Genomic DNA, 15470 nt, shown 5'->3' with positions numbered 1-15470 from the left:
GGAGCCTAGATGTACAGTCTCTCATTAATTGTGTTTTGCTCAGTGAAGCTTCGATATCACATGAATTTTAAAATCATATATCAGAGCTTGGTTAAAACCATAGTAAGCTTCATTCAATTTAGTCCTCATGAGCAAACAAATGAACAAAATACTCCTGCTTATCTGCTGTAAATCATATGGAAGATCTGAGGGATATTCTAAAGAGAGAGAGAGAGAAAGAGAGAGAGAGAGAAGGCCCTCAAGCACTGAGCTAAAGGAAGAACCCTAATAAGTACAGTGTTTGGCTCAAGACTGGTGAAAATGCTATTCTTATGGGGAGGATCAGCTTTCAGCAGACCACCACATCATAACAGCACTTTCCTATAATAATCAAAAAAGATAATTAAGGAGAGGGGTATTATCGTTACCAGGGTTTTTAATGCTGATGAAATTGGCTGGTGTTGGAAACACAAGCTGACAATAACATGAAGTCATTGATTTTAATAACTCCCTCTCCACCTCCACCCCCCAACCTTTCCCCCTGGTTTTCTATCCTGTTTTTCTATAAGATCATAGTTTGCCAATTACAGGACTTTTTTAGGAGTATAATTTCAATGGTTGACAAAAAATTTCTATGTTGTAGAGCTCTGCCACCTAAGAGAAGTTAGGAGAGATGCTCAGCAAGTAACTAGGGGAATGTATTTTGGCATATGAAAGAAAGATAACTTATAATGTTTCAATATGTTAGTGCTTAAGCATGAACATGTTAGAAAACTTAATGAGGTATGAAAGCAAGAGCTGAAACTGTGGGCTGATATTGGTATGGTATTGATGACCCCATCTACCATGAGTGCCACTTATTTGATTTTCCAAAATGAAGTAACTTTTAATAAAAAGTATAATCTCCCTTTTATTTACAAAGCAGGTACAATACTGAAAAATACAGTTTTCTTGAAGATTGTGCAAAAACTGCTTTCTGTTTTAAAACTATGGCCAGAAATTTTCAGACATCTTCATAAACATCTGAAATGTCCCTGGGAGGCTCTGATGCCTTCTTCCACAAGAAGAAGAAGGTTTGAGAACCATAGTGTTTTTATATTAAGATAGCACTACTGACCAATTACCTTTTTTTTTTTTATTAAACATTTTATTAGTACTGGGCTTGCTGCTGCTGCTGCTAAGTCGCTTCAGTCGTGTCCGACTCTGTGCGACCCAATGGACAGCAGCCCACCAGGCTCCTCCATCCACAGGATTCTCTAGGCAAGAATACTGGAGTGGCTTGCCATTTCCTTCTCCAAGTACTAGGCTTATTTTGAGCTATTTATTTTTTCTTTGCCTGTCCTTTGAGAACAACCATGTGTTTGTGAACCAACTGGTCATTGATAGAGATACTCTTATTGTGGAAAAGAGTTTCGCTCCCAGAGAAATGGAGATCTGAGTGTAGCAAGAGTAAAAAATACTGGTGAATAAATGGGAAATATAAAAGATATTTTCTGGGACTTCCCTGGTGGTCCAGTGGCTAAGACTCCCTACTCCCAATGCAGGGGGGCTGTGGTTCAATACCTGTTCAGGGAACTTGATCTCACATGCCACAACTAAGACCTGGTGCAGCCAAATAAGTAAATATCTTTAAATTTTAAATAAAAGATGTTTTTGTATTTTTTAATCTCCTTAAAAGTGACTGTTTAAGCAAAAATTGTACAATATAGAAAATTCCCTGGCTGCCCAGGGGTTAGGACTCTGTACTTTCACTGCAGGGGTCCAATCCCTGGTGGGGAAACTAAAATCCCACAAACCTCATGATGCAGCCCCCCCCCCCAAAAAATAGTGCAATATATCATGTTGTTTCTAACTAGTTTAAAGATGTATAACAGCAGGTCAAAGAATGAATGGGAAGATGGAAGTATGTTTGCAAGGCTCTTACAGTTCACATGAAGTAGGACACTATACCTTGAAGACTGTGATAAGTTAAAAGGTACATATTGTAAACTGTAAATCTACCATTACAAAACAACAAAACAAAACCCAAAGAAGTACAGCTAGTTTGACAATAAAGGAGATAAAATGGAATCACAGGAATATTCGGTCCAAGGAAGTCAGAAAAAGAGGAAAGTAAAGTCATGGTCCCTGAAACAAGGTCAGGTCTATTCCTTGGGCTGGCTGCTTTTACTGCCTACTCCCAGAGCTATGCATGAGAAGATAGCCTGTATTTCTTATTATTCAAAGGATCGGTGGTCTTTTTTTTGAAGAACTCGGCTTTCTTTGTATTGAAAGTCTTTTGCTGATTCTCAGGCTGTCTCTCACTCCCCCTCCACTGCTGCCCTCCTGTTTCATAGCCCCTGGTTGCACAGCCCTGTCTCTGTCCCGTCTCTTTAGCACTCCAAGCAGAGAAGTGTCAGGGTTTTACTTTGTCACTTAACATCCGTACTTGACAATCCAAGATGCTGTAAAATAAAGATAAATTAGTATCTCAACACATCTTACCCTTTTCTCTTTTCCTTGAATTCAGAGACATGAAAAATGCTGTAATTGGAAACAACAAGCAGAAAGCCAACCTCATTGTTTTAGGAGCTGTTCCAAGGTAAGTTTGCTACTATCCCCTTTTCTGCTATTCATATGAAGTTTCAGATGTGTTCTCATTCTCAGTCATAAGACCCTTCTTTTTTCTGTATTGTCTGTCCTACTTTTTTTTTTTTTTAATAAATGCTTTGAAGTATATGAAGCATCTCTTTTAAAAAATTAAGATACCAAGGAGTGGAATATATGAATACTTTTTACAGGTTTGGGAAGATCATTGACCCTGCCATAAAAGGACACGTTGGGTAAATAAGCAATGTACACCATCCTGATTCTTCCCGGTCTCCTCAGAGCTCTGGCAACTTTTATATGATGGGATAATAATTTCTTAGGATTCTCAAAACCTTTTTTGAAACTAAAAAAAAAATTTATTTTTTGACCCTGCTTTTTAGAATTTGCTGGCTTTTAAATTAACATAGAAAGTTTCATGTCTTCTGATGAAGCTATTAAGCTTCTTTTTGGCAGACAGTGATAATTGTTTAACTGCTTCTTTGCCTTTGCTACCCAGAATTAAGTTTTATGTGCAGTTACAAATTTTTCATTCAGAATTTTTAAATGTCTTGCTTTTCTTTCTTCTTTTTTCTTTCGTGTCTTTTAATGTAGGATTGTTTAATGGTTTTGTTGTTTTTATTATAATCAACCATTGGTAACTGTAAAGCTGTCAGCAGCCTTTCTTAGGGGACTAGTGCTCAGTATATATAAATATGCTTTAGGGAGCATGAAGGATGTACCTTAGAACATAAAGGAGATAGTCATATGTTGTAGACAATTGGAATTTGGGGAGTAGTTTTTTGACAGGCTAGCCTAGAATAGAATAGGATCTTTTGATGCCCCAAATAGGAGAATCAGAGAAAGAAGAGAACTTCCCTTGTTTGAAGAGCTGCACAAGGACTCTGAGTATTCCCTCTAGGCTAGATGTCTGTGATCTCTGAACTGTGGTAGTGGATATTCAGGGTCCTTAAGATCCACCAGCACTTGGCTTTGGGAATCTTCATATCTTGAAGTGTCAGATAATGTGGACTGTCGTGCTGGCTGTTTCTACAGGACATCGCTTGTGGACAACTCTCAGATTTTGAAGTTCTGACACTAAGATTGTATGATAATTCTGTTGTTCACAAAGAAGAAAATCTCTTTTGGTTCTCCCCGCTGCCGATATTCCTTTATTAAATTAACAGCTTATATAAAGATATGACCATTTCCTAGCAGCCTGTAAACTCACCTACCATATTTTCAGTGTGTGGGATGTATTGGTAGCCTTTTCTGTAACATTACTTTTAGCTAATGTTTACTTTTAAGTTTTTTAGTCTCTTCTGTTTATCAAGTTCTTTCTTTTTAGATTATTGTACTTGCTTCAGCAAGAAACCTCAAGCACAGAATTGAAAACTGAATGTGCAGTGGTATTGGGAAGTCTTGCTATGGGTACTGAAAACAATGTTAAGTCTCTACTAGATTGCCATATTATCCCTGCCTTACTGCAAGGTATGTAAGGAAGTCATTTTTATACAGGTAAAAAGTAGAATCAGTTTGCAGCGTTTTAAATATAAGTTGGAAGCATGAGTCTCAAATCTGTTTTCTCTTAACAGGACTACTGTCCCCAGACCTGAAGTTCATTGAAGCTTGCCTCCGATGCCTGCGCACCATCTTCACCAGTCCCGTCACTCCAGAGGAACTACTGTATACAGTGAGTTTTAGGTGTTTTTCAATCATCAAGTTACATTTTTACTAACAGCATACTTCTGATTTACTTAGCTTAGCATCTCATAACTGATCTTAGCTGTGATAACTATGTTATAGAAAAGTCTCAAGAAATATTTGAATTGCTAATTTGCAAATATCAAATGTTCTAGGCTTTGTAAAGCAGTGAAAGGTAGTCCCAGACCTTGAGAAATTTATAAGCTGGGGTTTTTTGTTGTTTTTTGTTTTGTAAAGACCTTTCTTAATTTCTTAAAAGGAAACACATTTAATGCACTCACTATAGGTTAAATCTGGTAGAGGAGGCTTTATGGAGAAGGTAGAATTTGACCTGATCTTGAATAATGGATAAGATTTCAAGAAGTGTAGAGAAAAGAAGCTGTTCTAGGGCACATCTTTGAAAAAGAGAATATGCAGGACAGTGGACAGAATAGTTTAATGCAGGAAGGGAATCATTGTTCATTTCAGCTGAAAAGGTGAACCAGAAGCACTTGTTAGAGGCTTACTTACCAGGCTAGGATCAGAGAATACATGTGAGAGAATCTAAAGATCTTCAGAGTCATTCATTGGTTTTCAGAAACTTCAGGGATTATTAGAGTGTATTTTTATCTGTTGCTTATCTGGGGCTTTCTTAATAAATTTATCAAGGCTAGTATTTTTTAAACTCTCTTATCCACAATTCACAGTAGAATTATATTTTCTACGGCCACACTGTGTGTGGGGGGTGGGAGGTGGGGGCGCAGAGTGGTGGTGGGAATATCTTGAGATAGTCTTCACAAAACAATTGCATAAATGTGGTGCCTTCTGACTTCTATTTTATCCTTTTTCATTTTAAAAAATGCTGGTTGTGATTCTCTGAGCTGAGATGCAGAATCATAGTTTCAAAGTGGACACATATGTATTGGAGATCTTGTCCAGGGTCATGTTTTACAAATACTTCAAAAATATAAGTAGTCAAGAGGCATAGGCAAAGCAGGCAGGGAGAGGGACATGTCATGTGCCTCCAGAGTTTGTTTTTCCTATATTAGACACTTGCTCCTCTGGCCTGTAATGATGCCTAAGGTCTGTAAATGAGGCTTGTGGGTCATCTCACACAGCAGGGAGCTAAATTATGAAGCATCTTGATTTTATACCTTGAGGATTTGTGTAACATTCTTTGGGGAACCATGGCTCATAAATCCATAGACCATTTACCACAATGGTTCTCAAACTTGAGCAGGGACCGAAATTACCTGGAGAGCGTATTAAACACAGAATCCTGGACCCCTACCTCCAGAGTTTCTAATTCAGTCAGTGTGGGATGGGGCCTGAGAATATGCATTTCTAACAAGTTTGCCAGTAACTGGTAAACTTTAGTATCTGGTAAACCAGATGCTACTGGTCCACTCTCTGAGAACCACTGGTTTACTGTAAGCATTTCTAAATTGAGGAAGCATTCTCACAGCATTCTATATAGAACTCTCCATCTGAGTATCAGTCTGTTTACTTAAGGATTTCCGATTGTCATTTTTACAAAGAAATTAAGCCAATCACTCATCTTCTTTACCCTAGAAGTTTTTCCCCAACCCTCAGCCCAGTATTGGGGAAGGAATTGACCCTGGTCAACTTACTCAGCTCCTTCCTTCTCTCTCTCTAAATTGATTTCATGATCTGCTAATGGATTGTGGTTCGTAATTTGGAGAATGCTGCTATATACCAACTTAGCTTCTTTTTGCAAGAAAAATTAAGACACAGGGACTTAAGGGACTTTCATAGGATACCTAAATTATGAAACAATTTTATGCCTCAGAGACCGTGGAGACTCTAAAAAATGCTGGATGGGATAATGACAGAGAGTAGTATTTCAGTGTAACTAACTGACATCTGTGGGTAGGATTGTATAGAGACCAGCTGCCATAGCAACTCAGGCACTAAACTAAGGAGCGCAGAATCCTGTTGAAGAGGGCAGAATGTGTAGTTTGAAATTGTTTATAAGATGAATGACTTTGGGGGAAATTATGTAACTGTACTTTGCCTTGTTTAATCAACCAGAAACTGCAGATATGTAACACAGCAGCTTGCAGTATCTTAGTTCCCTGGCCAGGGATTGAACGTTGGGCCCACAGTAGTGAACACCCTGAGTCATAACCACTGGACTGCCAGGAAATTCCCTCATTTTGTGTTTAAACTGCTTATGACAACACAGGGTTATAACAAGCAAGGGGAAAAGATTCTATTTGTAGGCATCTTCTACAAAAATAGCCTACTATTTTCCTACTTAGCTTTTATGTATCTTGCCCAAACCTTGTTTATCCCAACAGTGGTATTCTTTTAAGTTTCCTTCCTTGCCCTCTGTTGTCTTTTGTCAAAGTGTGGTCTGTGGACCAGCAACATCAACCATTAGTTGGGAGTTTGATAGAATGCCAAATCATAAGTCGTACTTCAGACCTACAGAATCAGTCTATACATACAGAGTATCCCCTGAGAACATACATGCAATGCGCGTTCGTATCTGAAGAGCATTGCTGCAGGACTTACGACAGCACTGACTAGGGCACTCGAGCTAAGTCTCCTTTTCCATCTGTGGTTTGGGCCAAATATCCTCTCAGTGTTTAAATCATGAAAGAGGAGATTTTTTGAGAGCCCTGAGGCAGATTGGGTGGATTCTTCTTTCTTCTGTACCATCATGTATGCTGTGAAGTGTCAGTAGTAGGCAGAGAGTGGGCTGTAAGTGAGAAGCTGCTTTTATATAAACTGTCTTGTCTTGTGAAGACTGAAATTAGCTCACTACAGTTATTAGAAATGTTAATCTGTTACTGATACTTACCAAAACATCTCAGACTTCAAAATTGTGAACTTTTATTTTAATACAGTAATTCCTCCTTGTAAGCTATGTAGTAAGTATTTATCTCATTAATTACGTCACATTTTGGTTTTGGAATAGATTATGTCAAGTCTTATTGAAATGATCTTGTTTTATTGTGGGGATGTTTATGGGAGAGAAATTGAGAATTTCCTGTTCTTTTATATTATTATCAAGCATGAAAATTGAAGCCCCTTTCCTTGTCCTTTGCCTAAACAGTTTTGATTACATGTTGCTTTTGTGTTGCTGTGTTCCTTAAACAGACTTGATTTACTGTCATTAAGATAAGAGGCTTATGACGACCCTGTATGCAAGACAGGAAAAAAGACACAGATGTGTATAATGGACTTTTGGACTCAGAGGGAGAGGGAGAGGGTGGGATGATTTGGGAGAATGGGAATTCTAACATGCATACTATCATGTAAGAATTGAATCGCCAGTCCATGTCTGACGTAGGGTGCAGCATGCTTGGGGCTGGTGCATGGGGATGACCCAGAGAGATGTTGTGGGGAGGGAGGTGGGAGGGGGGGTCATGTTTGGGAACGCATGTAAGAATTAAAGATTTTAAAATTAAAAAAAAAAAAAAAGATGCTTACATGCGTACCTGTCCTTGGAAATCAGTGTTAAAGACACTCACCGAGTCTGAGTTCCCTGTTGCTCTGCTCTTCTTCCCTTTCACTCCAGGATGCCACGGTGATACCGCACCTCATGGCGCTGCTTAGCAGGTCCCGCTACACCCAGGAGTATATCTGTCAGATCTTCTCACACTGCTGTAAAGTAAGAACCAGGATAATGTTCTCTGTAATATAAATACTTGTATGCCCTCAGGAGATGTGCCTTCTTGGTATGTCCTCCTGGAGCTAATCTGTACACATATAAGCAGACCTATGTATGTATATAATTTCTCCTCTTTTTTTTTTTGACATAAATAGTAACAGACCATACATACTGTTCTGTACCTTGCATTTTTTACTTAACATTTTGAGGGATATTCCATATCAGTACATAAGGAGCTTCCTCTTTCTTTTTTAAAAAAACAGATGAATAGTATTTTTTTGTATAGATGTACAATAATTTATTCACCTTTTTTTCTACCATTGGGCAGTTAGCTTATTTCCAGTCTTGTGCAGTCAGTGCTGCAGCAAATACCCTGTATGCAAGACATTTTTATAATTTACAAGCACCCTCATGCCACTAACAGAACTCAGCTTTCTTTTAGACTGATAAGTAGCATTTGCTAGCTCTGTTCAGGATTATCCATCAGTTTAGGTAGTTAAATATAACTAAACTTCAGGAAACATTGTAGCATATATAAACCCATGTAGCAGTGACAATAGTAATAGACTAAAATCCAATATTGATTTTCCTACTGATACACCAACAACATGTGTCTTTGAAAACAACTGATCTGATGATCTCTGTATTGTCACTAATTATAAATTTTTTTTTTATTTTGTATTGTTTACATACAAGCCGGAAGTAAAATTTGTAATAGCATTTTAAGACTGATCTACAAATTTGCATATACTAGTATCAATATGAAATAAATTTACATACTTTGGACAGGGGAGATAAAGAAAGAGGTTTCTAAAACATTTGTGTTCTGAGCTTTAAAGTTATCATTAAAGTTTTGAAATTCTCTCCTTGATTTATTAAGAAGCAAAAAAAGGGTGGTAATAATATTGATTGAAATCCTAACTTCTAAGTTGTTGCCACTTCCTAAGCAGTTATTCAGATTTTGATAGCAATTATTTGGTGTTTAGTTTAGGAACATGAGGGCTTATGTACTTCCTACTCTCAGGAGACTGCTTCACTAACTCCAGGTTCATGCAGGTTGATTTGGAGAGATTCAAGAGAGACTTAATAAGAAGAGAACAATAGTTCGTCATCTTTAGTTGGCTCAGCCACTAATTCCTTCATTGTAGTTGTTTTTACACAATCCTGTCTACAACCACAGAGAGAAGGAAGAGGTTCTTTTGTAACATATTTACTGCAATTTGGACAAAGAATGTGAGGAATTAAAAGGTACAATATCTTGTAAATGATGGAGAACGGTATGTACAGAGAATTGCTTTGTGTTTCACCATAATTTCTAAACATAACTCCAAGACTGAAAACAATCTAAATGTCTAACTATATGTGAATATATGTAGTATTTATATCGGGCCTCCCTGGTGGCTCAGTGGTAAAGAATCCACCTGCCAATGTAGGCATCACAGGTTCAATCTCTGGGTTGAGAAGGTCCCCTGGAGAAGGAAATGGCAACCATTCCAGTTTTCTTGCCTGGGAAATCCCATAGACAGAGGAGTCTGGCAGGCTACAGTCCATGGAGTCACAAAAGAGTCAGACACAACTTAGCAACTATACAACAAGTATTTATATATAGTATTTTTTATATATAAATATATAGTATTAGTTCACCATTTGTGTTAAAATAGAGGAAAGAATATATTTGGGTATTTGTTTGTATATATGTAAAATGTCTTGAAGAGTATAAAATAATCTATTAGTATTAGGTCACCTGAAAGCAGGAACAGCTTGGCTGAATACAATGGGAGAGCAGTGAAGTACAGGGAATAAAAGCAGCCCCCTGCCCACTTGGCTATTCTGTTGAACATTACCTGTATATAAGTCAGCATGTTAAAATTTGTAAGCCAAGGCTAACTGAGGCTTATCTTCATAATTTATTCTAGTTATGTTTTATTAATAGATAAGAAAAAAATGGATCAAATTCTTAGAAGACCCTTCTTTTCCTTGGCTTCCCCATCATAGTCTCCACCACTACCCTTGTAATGAATAAGCCAGAGACCATGTTTCAAATGAGTCAATTCAAATAGAGAGCATTTAGAGCAGGGCTCCACATGTAGCAGGTACCCAGTAAGGAGTACCTATAATTGTAACTGCAGATGCATGGGTGAGAATGAGGTAGGAAAAGAATATACTTCAAGCCTGTGCGCTGGGAATGTCAGTATTTTCAGTTATTATAAAAGCAAGTTTGTACTGTTCTTAGTGGATATATACTGATAAATAATATCAAGAAGTTGTACTCTGGGAATTTGTCCTCATACCCTAAGGATCTGCACTGAGATGCCGCTTTACTAATATTCAACAAAACATTGTTTATAATAGTGTGACATTAGAAACTACTTAAAATATGTAATGGGGGTTTGCATGAGTAAACTGTGGAATATTATGTAGTGATTAGAAGTTAGAAAATGTATAGGATCAATTAAACTTCAGTTTTTTAAATGTGTGGAAATTAAGAGAGAAATTGCTGTTTTTTTTTTTTTAAGTACTCTTAATAATAGATAAAATATTTAGGAGCCTATAAAATAGAATATGGCTCTTTTACTACTTGGAGGTAAGAAAATGCTAATCTTTCCAGTTCAAATGATGGATATTTTGGTCTAAGAAAGAATGAGCATCTGTAAGATCGTTATTAGCTAAACAGTGAATTGGAGAAGCGGGTTGAGAGCTCTTTTTCTACACTAGGAACTGGTTTCTTCTGTTGAATCCAGACAGATAGCCTACTTTTTGATGCTACACTTTTATCTCCTAAATAATGATAAACATGAAATACCATCCTTGTCTTGGCTTTAATTGACTTTTCATTATTTGAGTGGATGGGTGGGATATAAAAGAAATCAATTAAGTACTGGGAAAATCAAAACCTTGCATTAACCTTTAGCCACTTTGAAGATCTTCGGTAAATTGATTAGTAGAAAACAGGTATTTTATTCTTCAGGTAAAGAATAAAATAGCTGAATGTTCCTATTTCTTCGCCTACTAACTCTAAGAAGTAGTAATTTTTAAAAGAAATGAGAGAGAAAGAGAACTAAAACATGTTTACTTCCCAGTTACAGAGTGTTGTTTCCCACCCTCCACTGCTCAGACCTCCCTGATGTGTTGAGGTAGCTTGGGCTCTGGTCTAGTTTCTCTTGCAGCTGATTAGTTTTAGACTTCTTCTGACTAAGTCATCAGTCTTAAGTTGTAAGAATGACTACACTGTCTCCTTGGGCATAGGGGATAAGGGTGTACAAGTGAAATGCAAAATTTGGAGTGCTTCTATTGCTGTGATGATGAGGGCCAATATCAGAATATTCTGTGCCCCCTTCCTTATTCTGCGGAGGTAAGGGGCCAGCGAGCCGTTCTAGAGAACTGAGATGAGAGGTAGACTGTGACAGCCCTTTGCAGGACTGAAAACAGTGTCTACCCTGCTCTTTGGGAATGGGTTTATACAAATGTAGAACTGAAAATTCTACATTGCAATGAATGTGGTTTTCCGCTTTTAAGTAAATGTATTATTGGAATGAATTATTACTCTTCTTAATATATTTTCTCTTTTCTTACAGGGTCCAGATCATCAAACAATTTTATTTAACCATGGTGCAGTTCAGAATATTGCTCACCTACTAACCTCAGTATCTTACAAAGTAAGATGTTAAAAATTATGGCCTGATTTTTATATTTTATTTTTGGTTTTTAGAGTCTTGGTCGGGAAAGACTGTTATTTCTTTGATAGATATTGTGATCAAGAATTGTATTTTATCAGTATAATGTTGTGAGGCATTGTTTTTTCTATAGAATGCTTTTAAAAACAATCTACCTTGCTTTTCCTTTTTTTTTTTTCTTTTTTTAGGATATGGTTGTGGTATAAATTGCGATTTGATTTTTACTTGTGATCATTGGTAGTCTCTTTTGGTATGGTATCAGTGCAAAAGTTGCATGTACCTTGAAGTATGTAGGAGCAGGGGCTCGCTTGCTAGATCAGGAAAGACTTTGGATTGACTTCCTATTTGAAATCTTTATTTAACCACAATTGACTCAAACTTCCAGCATGGTGTTAGTAGTTTAATTGCTAAGTCATGTCCAACTCTTGCGACCCTATGGGCTGTAGCCTGCCAGGCTCCTCTATCTGTGGGATTTCCCAGGCAGGCATACCGAAGTGGGTTGCTGTTTCCTTCTCCAAAACTTACAGCATATACCCACATATACATCAACATTTAAAATGTGTTCTATTTTGTATTTTGAGTTAAAAACATCAAGGGTTTTCAGGTGTGTTAATTTAATTTCTTTACTATCTTTTATATACAGGTAAGCAGTATCATGATATTCTATCAGGCATTTAGTTAAAACTTCGATCATTTCAGTATTGTCCCACTGGTAAGTTGTAGCAAATATTGGGACATTGTCTTTCTTGTGTCACATTAGAACTAAGTATGGTAGGAATTTCTTTTAGAGCAGAGAAGCAGTCATTCTTGTCTTCTATCCATTTATGCTGATCCTAGTCTGCTGTTGTGGTCCTTAGCTTTATTGCAGGTATGGCCTGCTAATATGTATGTTTTCCCTACCCCAGACATCCAAAGTTATTAATAGATCTTGGTGAAGATCTCACAAGGATAGGAATGGGGACTGGAATCAGCTTGAAACTAGCTAGAGGCAAGGGGAAGAAGTATATGCTATAACTGCTTCCTCTGCTTTGCACAGAGCATTGTAGGCTGAGACCAGTCAGCACTTGCACATCAACAAACAGTTGCTAGGGTCGTGATCTACTGCTCTTCTTTTCCATCCTCTAGCTTCATTAATTCCCCTAGTTCTTCCTCCATTTCTTTCTTTTTTCCACACTAGACTTCCTTATCTACTATGACACGTTACAGGTTGTAGAAGGAAGAAGATTTTGATAACTACTCTCGCCAAGGTTTGCTCCACTGACAAAGTGTCATGAACATATTCTAGGTTCCACCTGTGGGCTTGTGCTTGTGCTGCAGAGCATCACCCAGATGAGGGACAGGGCTTCCTCACATCCCAGCTACCTATGCTGCCACTCTTGGGCTCCACAGAAGAACCTTACTCAGACTTAGAAGTAAGGATTAGGTCATTTGGTGAAAACTGAACAGAAAGAATGAAAACTAACAACTTAATAAACTATGTTGTGTATGGTCAAGAATTTGAGCCTTGGTGTCATCCCAGACCAATTACCTAGTTTTGAGGTATAGTAGCATAATTCAAGGAGAAGGAAATGGCAACCCAGTCCAGTACTCTTGCCTGGAAAATCCCATGGATGAAGGGGTGGGCTGCAGTCCATGGGGTGGCTAAGAGTCGGACACAACTGAGCGACTTCACTTTCACTTTTCACTTTCATGCCTTGGAGAAGGAAATGGCAACCCACTCCAGTGTTCTTGCCTGGAGAATCCTAGGAACAGGAGAGCCTGGTGGACTGCTGTCTATGGGCTCACACAGAGTCAGACGTGACTGAAGCGACTTAGCAGCAGCAGCAGCATAATTCATACAGGCTTCCCTGATGGCTCAGTGCTAAAGAGACCACCTGCTAATGCAGAAGATATGAGTTTGATCCCTGAGTTGGGGAGATCCCCTGGAGAAGGAAATGGCAATCCATTCCAGTATTCTTATCTGGGAAAACCCATGGACAGAGGAGCCTATCAGGCTACTGTCCGTGGGGTCGCAAAGAGTCGGACACGACTTAGCAACCAAACAAAAACAACAAAACACAATTCATAAGTATTTCTGAAGTTGAATTAGTCCTTTTTTGAACTTTTTTATAACTTTCTTTCCTGTTCTCTTCCCCCACTTCCCATGCCATACACAACTATAAGGGTACTTTTTTTGGTCTTCTCTTCAGTTCTCTGGTTTGCAATTTGGGAAGAAGAAATGTCTCACTTGAAAAGCAATTAGTTATTTATTGTTATTAAGTTCCATTTGCCTTATCAACATTGTATTTTTTACAGCATTCTTTTAAATATGATTGGAATTTATCTAGTTCAGTTTTAGTTGCTACTTCTTTCCTGTTCTTTCTTTTCCATTATTTCAAAATTAATTTTAACTTTTTATAATTAACTCTAGTTTACTGTACTCTTCAGATATACAAGTCTTATTTTTATTCCCTCAAACCCTTCCTTTAGTACTCTAAGCAGGTTTAAATAGTTATTTCTTCAGAAGAGTTTAGAATCTTCGAGATTAAAATTCATATTTGCAAAATTAAAATAAATGCTTTGTTTATTTTTATAGGTTCGAATGCAAGCACTGAAATGCTTCTCAGTTTTAGCTTTTGAAAACCCCCAGGTATCGATGACCCTGGTAAATGGTAGGCTGGAACTTTCAGTGGCACCTACATGATTTAATTTATGAACTTTGTAGATTTAAAAAATTCCTTACTCCTTGTTACTTGTTTTATTTCTAGTTTTGGTTGATGGAGAGTTGTTACCACAGATTTTTGTGAAGATGTTACAGAGGGATAAGCCCATTGAGATGCAGCTGACATCGGCAAAATGGTAAAAGTGAAGATGGTGTGGGAGAAAGACACAGCTTTACCTGTCTACTGTGGGGAGAGAGAGAGCACTTCACCTGTCTGCTGTGGACGGCCTAGTCAGCTCACTCTCAGTCCCCATCTTGTCTGGGGATTTTGAAGTTTGACAGTCATGGGATTGTCATCTTCTTAAATGGTTATGAGTTTTGTACTCAGTTTGCAGGCAGAACAAGAACTCTCATAACATCTAAGACTGCCTACAGAAAATTACTTCAGTACATTCCCTTCTCCTTGTATTTCAGTTAAAATAATACAGAATTAGATCAGATTTAACCAACACAGATTATGCTAATATTGTCAGAAGAATATAAAGAAACAGAGTTAGTTGAAGTTTATAACCAAGGGATGATTTCAGAGAATGGGACTTCTTCCTCTTTAGAAAAAGAAAACAAAGATTCCTCATAGAGAGCATTTATAAAATAGTTATTTAAAGTTCTTATTAGCACAGTTCCTGGCTCTTGTAAGCATTCAATACATGTTAATTCTGTAATTATCAATTCATTGCCAGATAGAGTTAATATCTGTTGTGTAGGGTTCTGTGCTAAGTGAATGGTTTAGTTACAATATTTAAGAAGCCATGACTCTAATATTTTGGCCCAGATGAGGAATTTTCAGTGAATCATCCTTGCATCATGAATTTTCTGTTTTCTATTTATTTATGTGGTTTGTATTTTTTGTTCATCTGCTTTTCGTCTTCAAAGCAGCATTTGCCTTTTTGTTAGTAAGGTAATGGTCTCATGGAACTGGCTTCAAAAAACAATGCAGTAACAAATCTTAAGATAATGATAACAGTAATAAAGCATTTAACTACTACAATATAAGTATGGAATTTTACTGATTTGTTTAAAGCTTTCCCTCAAAGCCATAACATGGGGTATTTTATTTTATTTTTTGCCCTCCTGAAAAGGAATCTAATTCAAAATGGAAATTCATTAATTTAAGTGCTTAATGTTCAGTACTTGCTTAGAGAGGAGAAAGTAATTTTGTTCTTATTCAAAGTCAAATATAATTGTGAAGGTAAATTGTTTTTCAAAAGAACCAAATCATTAACTAATT

At 37.3% G+C, this 15470-nt stretch overlaps 1 protein-coding gene across 11 annotated transcripts in view; it reads left to right on the top strand.

Moving 5' to 3' along the window:
• Window positions 1-15470, top strand: part of ARMC8 (armadillo repeat containing 8) — a 104192-nt gene that overhangs the window by 35814 nt on the left and 52908 nt on the right. For 10 of the 11 annotated variants that reach the window (XM_015092648.4, XM_060395412.1, XM_042236612.2 and 7 more), the window contains 7 exons: window positions 2489-2560; window positions 3893-4035; window positions 4140-4237; window positions 7775-7867; window positions 11443-11523; window positions 14117-14192; window positions 14289-14379. In XM_015092648.4, coding sequence (XP_014948134.1) covers window positions 2489-2560; window positions 3893-4035; window positions 4140-4237; window positions 7775-7867; window positions 11443-11523; window positions 14117-14192; window positions 14289-14379 — 654 coding nt within the window. The remainder of the gene's footprint in view (window positions 1-2488; window positions 2561-3892; window positions 4036-4139; window positions 4238-7774; window positions 7868-11442; window positions 11524-14116; window positions 14193-14288; window positions 14380-15470) is intronic. The other variant, XM_042236630.1, reaches the window with a different exon arrangement.

The sequence above is a fragment of the Ovis aries genome, chromosome 1 (assembly GCF_016772045.2).
Source record: "Ovis aries strain OAR_USU_Benz2616 breed Rambouillet chromosome 1, ARS-UI_Ramb_v3.0, whole genome shotgun sequence".
Classification (NCBI taxonomy): domain Eukaryota; kingdom Metazoa; phylum Chordata; class Mammalia; order Artiodactyla; family Bovidae; genus Ovis; species Ovis aries.
This window is presented reverse-complemented; position numbering and strand designations above follow the sequence as displayed.